Source organism: Sphaeramia orbicularis, chromosome 6 (genome assembly GCF_902148855.1).
Source record: "Sphaeramia orbicularis chromosome 6, fSphaOr1.1, whole genome shotgun sequence".
NCBI lineage: Eukaryota > Metazoa > Chordata > Actinopteri > Kurtiformes > Apogonidae > Sphaeramia > Sphaeramia orbicularis.
This window is the reverse complement of record NC_043962.1, coordinates 553,540-563,035: the sequence shown is the minus strand read 5'-3', so window position 1 is coordinate 563,035 and position 9,496 is coordinate 553,540. Positions and strand designations below refer to the sequence as shown.

Genomic DNA, 9,496 nt, shown 5'->3' with positions numbered 1-9,496 from the left:
TTGCCAGATTCTTGTCCATACACAGCCCTAGTTGATAATTTCTTTCCTGCTACTTTTTATTCGACTCAAATGAAGCGACTGTAACACCCAATAATTTCCTCCTGGGGTTAGTTAAATACTCTGTGACTTCCACTGGATGAGGAATCAGAACAGACCTCAGACTGAAAGGCGGACGCTCGTTTACGGTCTGACGTCAGCGTTTACGGTCTGACGTCAGCGTTCGCTTTTGGCAGCGGCACACATCCACACATGGAAGACGTGGTATTCATTTGTGCAGATTATCTGGCAGAACAAACTGTTCAAGTGTCATAAACCTTCGTTTCCACAGACCTTATTTTCTGCAAACGTCCAAAAGTGAATGAAAGATCCTCGTGGCGTTTTGTCAGAGGAGGCGGGGCCACGCTAAGCAGGTGGGGCCAACGAAAATACGTCTGTTATCCGTTAGGATGCACTTAAGGTTTAACACTGAAACTGGACAAGAAAAAAAAACAAAAAAAAACAAAAACAGCTTCACAATCTTAACAGCTTTACAACAATAGTATGAACAGAACAATAATGGAAGAGTAGATAAACGCCAAAGTCCACGAAGAACAAACACCACGCCTCCGACTGGCCTTCAGAGGGTGTGGTCAGGAGGCCTTCAGGGGGTGTGGTCAGGACGCAGCTGGATTCCTTTGGCCACGCCTTAAGACACCATCTGTACAATTAGTACAATAATAAATTCACAGCAATTTTGAATCAGGAATGAAAGAGGAGAGTCTGTGTCCCCTCCTCTGAAGTATCCCCTTTTTTTCTCCTTTTAGAAAAGTCACGACCCAGAACTCTGTTCAACAGATCCTCCTGGAAGGTCATTATCCAGTGACCGTTTATGGACACCAATAAGCATGTCAATAATAATAAATAAATATGGAGAGACACAGGACTGGAACTGGACAGAAGGACAGATGGATAGAAGGACATATGGACAGATGGACAGAAGGATAGAAGGACAGATGGATAGAAGGACAGAGGGACAGAAGGACAGAAGGATAGAAGGACAGAAGGATAGAAGGACAGATGGACAGAAGGATAGATGGACAGAAGGACAGATGGACAGAAGGACAGATGGACAGAAGGATAGAAGGACATATGGACAGATGGACAGAAGGATAGAAGGACAGATGGATAGAAGGACAGAGGGACAGAGGGACAGAAGGACAGAAGGATAGAAGGATAGAAGGACAGAAGGATAGAAGGACAGATGGACAGAAGGATAGATGGACAGAAGGACAGAAGGACAGATGGACAGAAGGACAGATGGACAGAAGGATAGATGGACAGAAGGATAGAAGGACAGATGGACAGAGGGACAGAAGGATAGAAGGATAGAAGGACAGAAGGATAGAAGGACAGATGGACAGAAGGATAGATGGACACAAGGATAGAAGGACAGATGGACAGAAGGACAGAAGGATAGAAGGACAGATGGACAGAAGGATAGATGGACAGAAGGACAGAAAGACAGATGGACAGAAGGATAGAAGGACAGATGGACAGAAGGATAGATGGACAGAAGGATAGAAGGATAGAAGGACAGATGGACAGAAGGACAGATGGACAGAAGGATAGAAGGACAGAAGGACAGATGGACAGATGGACAGAAGGATAGATGGACAGAAGGACAGATGGACAGATGGACAGATGGACAGAAGGATAGAAGGATAGATGGACAGAAGGACAGAAGGATAGATGGACAGAAGGACAGATGGACAGATGGACAGAAGGATAGATGGACAGAAGGATAGAAGGACAGATGGATAGAAGGATAGATGGACAGAAGGACAGATGGACAGAAGGATAGATGGACAGAAGGATAGAAGGACAGATGGACAGAGGGACAGAAGGACAGAAGGATAGAAGGATAGAAGGACAGAAGGATAGAAGGACAGATGGACAGAAGGATAGATGGACACAAGGATAGAAGGACAGATGGACAGAAGGACAGAAGGATAGAAGGACAGAAGGACAGAAGGATAGATGGACAGAAGGACAGAAAGACAGATGGACAGAAGGATAGAAGGACAGATGGACAGAAGGATAGATGGACAGAAGGATAGAAGGATAGAAGGACAGATGGACAGAAGGACAGATGGACAGAAGGATAGAAGGACAGAAGGACAGATGGACAGATGGACAGAAGGATAGATGGACAGAAGGACAGATGGACAGATGGACAGAAGGATAGATGGACAGAAGGATAGATGGATAGAAGGATAGATGGACAGAAGGACAGAAGGATAGATGGACAGAAGGATAGAAGGACAGATGGACAGAAGGACAGATGGACAGAAGGATAGATGGACAGAAGGATAGATGGACAGATGGACAGAAGGACAGATGGACAGATGGACAGAAGGATAGATGGACAGAAGGACAGATGGACAGAAGGATAGATGGACAGAAGGATAGAAGGACAGATGGACAGAAGGACAGATGGACAGAAGGATAGATGGACAGAAGGATAGATGGACAGAAGGATAGAAGGACAGATGGACAGAAGGATAGATGGACAGAAGGATAGAAGGACAGATGGACAGAAGGATAGATGGACAGAAGGACAGATGGACAGAAGGATAGATGGACAGAAGGATAGAAGGACAGATGGACAGAAGGACAGATGGACAGAAGGATAGATGGACAGAAGGATAGATGGACAGAAGGATAGAAGGACAGATGGACAGAAGGATAGATGGACAGAAGGATAGAAGGACAGATGGACAGAAGGATAGATGGACAGAAGGATAGAAGGACAGATGGACAGAAGGATAGATGGACAGAAGGATAGATGGACAGAAGGATAGAAGGACAGATGGACAGAAGGATAGATGGACAGAAGGATAGAAGGACAGATGGACAGAAGGATAGATGGACAGAAGGATAGAAGGACAGATGGACAGAAGGATAGATGGACAGATGGACAGAAGGATAGATGGACAGAAGGACAGATGGACAGACAGACCGTCCCACTGGAGGAACAGATGAAGGAATGGATGCAGAGCTGTCGTCCAGTCAGAGGCATTCACAGCCTCAGCCACAGTTTAAGTCCTTAGAGCGGGGGGGGGGGGGGGGGGGGGGGTGTTAAATTCACTGTAGTTCAGGGGCCACACCCCCCAGTATGAGCTGAAGTGGGCCGGACCAGTAACAGAAGGACATAACAAACCCCACCCCTCACATGTATTATAGCTCATTTTGGCATTGATCCAGCTGATGTCATCATGTCTGTGTGATGATGTCATCATGTCTGTGTGTGTGATGTCATCATGTCTATGTTTGTGATGATTATATAATGTCTGTGTGATGATGTCATCATGTCTGTGTGTGTGATGATGTCATCATAGACACATTTCATCCATTATAATCAAACGGGGAAAAAAAAGTTTTTAAAAAAATTCATAAAACATGTGACCTTTGACCTATTTTTCCCCAAATGTAATCAGATCTATTCTGGGTCAGAGTTAATCTATAAACCAAATTAGGTCTGTATCCAACCAATAATTTTGATGCTAAAGTGTAAACAAACAAATAAACTGAACCAAAAACAACAGCCCTTGTCTCCCCTTTTTTTTTTTTTTTTTTTTTTTTTTTTGGGGGGGGGGGTTAAAAATATATAAATAACATCAACTCCAAATTTTTCTCTACGTTTGAGTGAAAAAAGTAAAATGATATGATGAAAATATTTACATCTACAAACTATCCTTTCAAAAAATGTGAACATGAACTACCATAAAAGAACTGACATTTGTTAAGAAAATGAAGTATAATTCTATGTTTTAAAGCAAAAAAATTCAATTTAATTCTGAATATGTTTACATGCAAAAACTATCCTTTCACAAAAATACAATTCACCTGAAAAACTTGGAATTTCTTAAGGAAAATCAGTGCAATTTGACCAAAATTCTGCCTCTGTTGATCATGTACACCTGTTTGTTCTAACGTCCAGATCCCAGTGGATCTACAAACACACATACATGTAATAACAGATGGAATATTGGTCCAGTTCCACTTCTGTGAAGACATTTCATGTCGTTCATGTTTGTTCAACTTACTCACATTTTTTGTGAAAGGATAGTTTATAGATGTAACATTTTCATGTCATTTTACTTTTATTTTTTACACTAAAACAATGGGAAACATGTGGGTTTGTCATTATTTACAGGTTATTCTGATGGTGTCTGAACGGTCCGACCCACTGCAGATCCTATGTTCTGAATGTGGAACCTGAACTAAAGTGGTTGTTAACATCTTCAGTGTCATTTTTGCGTTTCACAAATTCATCCCACGGGCCGGACCGGACCCTTTGGCGGGCCGGTTCAGGGTCCGCAGGCCCTATGTTTGACACAGTGTCCAATGGGACAGCGGTTGTTTGTGACTCCGTGGTTGGGTCACAGTTTGCAGCAGGTTCCTCTGATGGCTGTGGGTTCAGTCCGCTCACTGCCGTCCTATTTTAAAGCTGATGATCCAGAACTTCCTGAACTGCCGGTCCCGCTGTTTGGGCCGCAGCAGTGGGTGTGGCAGCTGTGGTTCAGAGCCGTTCCAGTTCAAACCCAAACGCTCCGCTGCGGTCTCCGCCCGCTTAGCCGTTGTACTGCTGCTGGTAGCGGCGGTTAAGCTCGCGCAGCTCCTTCTCGCGGACCCGTCGGGCTTTGTTGGACTTGGTGGAGCGGCTGGAGCGCGTGGACTGGGCCGACTTGGTGCTGTGGCAGCGCGACGACGCCCTCTTCAGGAGGTTCTGGGAGATGCAGCGCTGCAGGTTCTTCATGGACGAAGACGCCGCCATGCTGACGATCCAGGGGTGTTTGAGCGCCTGGCCGGCCGTCAGGCGCTCGCTGGGATCCACCGTCAGGATGCGCTCCACGAAGTCTTTGGCCAGGTTGGATACGTTGGGCCACGGCTGCAAAATGGACGAGAGAGAGAGGAATTATACAACTGACGTGGCTGCATGTACTGGAGCTGAAACTGGGTGGGTTTTGATCCTGGGGGGGGCAGAGGGCTCCTGGCTGTTCCAAAGTCCAGGCTTAAATCTAAAGGTGACCGGGCCTTCTCCATCAGGACCCCCCCACTTTGGAACAGCCTGCCTGAGGAGATAAGGCTGACGAATTAGCGACGCCTTTTAAATCACTCCTTAAAACACATTTTTATAAACTTGCCTTAATGTGATGTCTGCCCCATTTTAATTTTAATGTTTTACATTTGAACTTGACCCTGTTTGGTTATTCATTTTTATTCTCATACATGATGTTGTTTTATCTCATTCCTTTATTTTCACATTGATTTGACAGCATCATGTTACGTTCTCCCTGCCCTCTTTACTCCGATTCACTTCATTTATTCCAAGTGTCATGTTTTTGCGTTTGTTGTCCATATCTCTCTCATTGTGTGGCTTCTGTTTTAGTGCTTTTACTTGCTTCTTGCTTCTTGTATCCTGCTGTTGTGCCCTCTGCTTTGTCTGTCAAAGCTCTTTGTAAACTTTGTTTTTAAAGGTGCTATAGAAATAAAGCTATTATTATTATTATTATTATTTTGAAATAAAAATAATGAATACCGTAAATTCCAGTCTATAAACCGCTACTTTTTTCCACACGCTGTGAACCCGCGGCTCTAAAATGACGCGGCTAATTTATGTTTTCAAGGCTAATGATCGATCCGGCTGATGAAGAAGAGCTGCACATCAGCGTGGCATCAGTGAATCGATGGTGAGACGTTGGAGACGGGGTGGGTGGGGCTTATAGCTCTACTCTCCATTCTACAACTCCATTTCTATATATAGTAATTATTTGTTTTAATCTGTTTATTTCTTTGTATTTTATGGATTGTTTGTTTTATCTTGTTGTACAGTGTCCTTGGGTGTCTTGAAAGGCGCTTATAAATAAATTTGTTATTATTATTATAGTCCGGAAAGTACAGTATAAGGGAAAAATGTGACATGTTTTTGTACTAAAGCACAGATGCCAAACATGCGGCCTGGGAGCCAAAACTGGGCCACCAATGGGTCCAATCCAGCCCCTCGGATGAATGTATGAAATGTAAAAACTACACTGAAGTAGAGCTGAGACAATTAATTCATTAATCGACTCAAAGTGATCCAAAAAAATCATTCAACCACAATTGTCCTGAATCACAGCTTTGTTTCCTTCATTTCTCTGCTGTTAAACATTGGTTCCACTGTTGTGTTTCACACAGATACTTATTGTGACACACAAAGAAGCTTTAGTTCAGGAAAACGGCAATAGAATATTTCCCTTCTATCAATTCAAGTCGATTAATCGAGTCGTGAATTTTTGCATTCGCTTCAAGCACCTAATTGATTAATTGTTTCAGCTCTCCACTGAAGATATTATCAATCAAGGATGCTTGATCTAAAGTGGGTCAGACCAGCCAAATACTATCATAATAACCTATAAATAATGAAAAAAAAGCTATTTTTTTCTTTTTGTTTTAGTGTCAAAAAAGTTAAATTGCACAAAAATGTTTACTTTTACAGACTGGCTTTTCAACAAAAATATGAACAACCTGAAATGTGTTAAGAGAAGTATGTAGTATTTTAACAATATTCTGCCTGTTATCAAATGTTGTGTGTATTTGTAGATCCACTGTGATCTGTAAGTTATGATGCACATGTATAAATGATAAACTGAGGTGGAATATTGTTAAAATTACACTGATTTTTCTTAAGAATTTTCAGGTTGTTCATATTTGTTCATGTTACATTCAAGTACGGTTCGTAGATGTAAACATTTTCATTACGGAATTTGACTTTTTTCACTCAAAAACAGAGAGAAAACTTTGGAGTTGATATTATTTCTCAGTTCTTATCCTATTATTTACATTATTTCACTGGTCCGGTCCACTTTATTTCATATTAGGCTGAATGTGGAACTGAACTAACATGAGTTGGACAGCCCTGGTCTAAAGTATGTTTAACCCTTTGGGGTCTGAGCCTATTTTGGCCATTTTTCAGTACTTTTGGATTTGCCTTTATATACTACACTACAAACAAAAAGTTAAGGATTTTTTTTTTTTTATTTTTGGTCTTTTTGTTTTTCATTTTTTGCCATTTATGAATAAAATTGTCTGGTCATTTAAAAAAATGTGCTTCAATTCCATTCACATAAAAAAGTAAAAAGTGCAAGAATCCTAACTGAAAAAAATAGCCCAGAAATTAAAAATATCCTTAACTTTTTGTTTGTCGTGTATATAAACACATATTTTTAATAGACTGGATCCACACATCCACTGTATAAAAACTTCAGTTTACACTTTCTGTACATATTACACTGTAAATCCCACTGTAAATAATATATACACTACAAACTACAAACAAAAAGTTAAGGATACGTTTTTGTTTTGGGGGGGGGGGCTTTTTTTTGGTCATTTTTGCCATATGTAAATAAAACTATGTCTGGTCATTAAAATATGTGTTTCAATTAAATTCACACACAAAAAAGTAAAAAGTGCAAGAATCCCAACTGAAAAAAATAGCTCAAAAATTTAAAATATCCTTAACTTTTTGTAGTGTATATAAATAAATGTTTACTATACCCATGTTTGGTAGCTTTTTTTTTCCAGCACAACTTCATCTGTCTCATCTGTCTATTATTTCTATTTTTCACTTTAATTTACTATATCAATGCAAAAGGACAAAAAACACAGAAAAAGTATAAAATCCAATTTGCAAAATGTATATAATTCATTGCATAAATAAAACTAAATTGCCTAACAAAACCTTTTCAAAGACTTTAAAAGTGTATATTGGTTCCAAACATTAGGTATAGAAAATTAAAATTGGAATAAATTAGAACTATACTCAAATATCTGACATAAAAGCAGATTTGCACATAGGCGTTTTCTCACCCACTGACTTCTGACACTACGACGTGTGATTCAGTCACTGGGTCATGACTGTGGACCCCGAAGGGTTAACAAAATATAACAAAATACAACTAAAAAAAATAAAAGAAAAAAAGGGAAGACTTATTTTAAGAACAGTTGTCTGTTGTTTTTGTTTTTTTTAAACAGAGAACTTGTATGGAAGGTGTGTATGTTAAATTTCATGCTTTTCCATTGTTGATTTTTCAGTCATGGTGTACAAAGGTGCTTAGTTGTCTGTTGTAAAGTGTCTTTCCAAGTGAAAAAATAAAATTCTATCTATCTATCTATCTATCTATCTATCTATATCTATATATATTTTTATTTTATTTTTATTTTTTTTTTAACCCTTTAACCCCCGAGGCCTGATTCCAGGTAAAGGTTAATGAACTAAATCATCTGAATTACTGTCCTGTTATTAACCTGATGCTTTCAGACCAAGTGATAGGAAACTTTCATAAAATGGTACAAAACAGCCTTATAACAGTCATTTTTCTATATTATAACAATTATTACTTCATTTATTATCATCAGGGTATCTGCAAGTTTGATGGAAGCCAAATTTATGACTTTTAAAGACATTTTCAAAGTGGTTTTAGTCAAGTTTAAGACCTTAACTAACATTACAATGGGCTTCAATGACATTTACTGGGCTCTAAGGTTTATTTTATTTCCATTCTAAATTAACTGATTTAACTAAATTTACTCTGAATCATTGATTAATAATTAAAGTCATGTTACTGTTTTCATCCTAAGTCATGGATAAAAGTTTGGAGTTGACATCATTTCTAGGTGATTATGTTCTTATTTTACTGGTGCGACCCTCATATTAAAGTGCCTCTGCTCTCAGCTGTTGTGTTGTTTGGTCTCAGCTGCAGTGCACTGAATGAACAGAAGGGGGCAGCAGAGCCATAGAAACTGGAGAATGTGTGAGCGCATGGAGGAGGATAAAACAGATGACAATAAGCTGAATGACTTGATAATATTGTGTTTAATTCTATAAAACTACGGCATGAATTTATAGTTTGACCACCAATAAAACCTAATAAAGTCATCTAAAGTGAAAATAAATACAGTTAAGTGTCCACTAGACGTGGACTTTTAATGTGAGAGACTGGTAGTGAGGCACACTCTAATAATAATAATAATAATAATAATAATAATAATAATAATAATAATAATAATACACTTCTATTGTGCTTTTTTGGACACTCAAAGACGCTTCACAAACAAACAAAACAAAAAGAGCAGAGAGAAAAAAAAGAGGCTCCAGAAAATGCCAGTTTGAACAGGTGAGTTTTCAGTAGTGAGTGGAAGTTTGAGTCTGAGTTCCTGACGTTTGGTGGGAGTGGGTTCCAGAGGGTGGGGGCAAACTGTACCCCCTGCTTAGACAGGAAGTGGGACATCTACGCTGCCTTTGGACCTTTGTTCAGTATCAGAATAAAAGACTGACTGGAACTAACACACCACAATATGAACAAACCAAACCAGGATAAAACAGCTGACAACGGCATCACAGGAACAACCAGGGACCGTTCAGAGGAAGGACACAGGATGGAGCAGATGTCAGAAGATGCCCCCCACCCCACCA

The 9,496-nt window shown here is 39.9% G+C and overlaps 1 protein-coding gene across 1 annotated transcript in view; it reads right to left on the bottom strand.

Moving 5' to 3' along the window:
• Positions 1-4,256: 4,256 nt before the first annotated feature.
• The window catches only part of pskh1 (protein serine kinase H1), a 38,384-nt gene continuing 33,144 nt past the window's right edge, over positions 4,257-9,496 (bottom strand). The window contains exon 4 of the mRNA XM_030135881.1: positions 4,257-4,930. Within this exon, the coding sequence (XP_029991741.1) occupies positions 4,613-4,930 (318 nt within the window). The 3' untranslated portion in view covers positions 4,257-4,612. The remainder of the gene's footprint in view (positions 4,931-9,496) is intronic.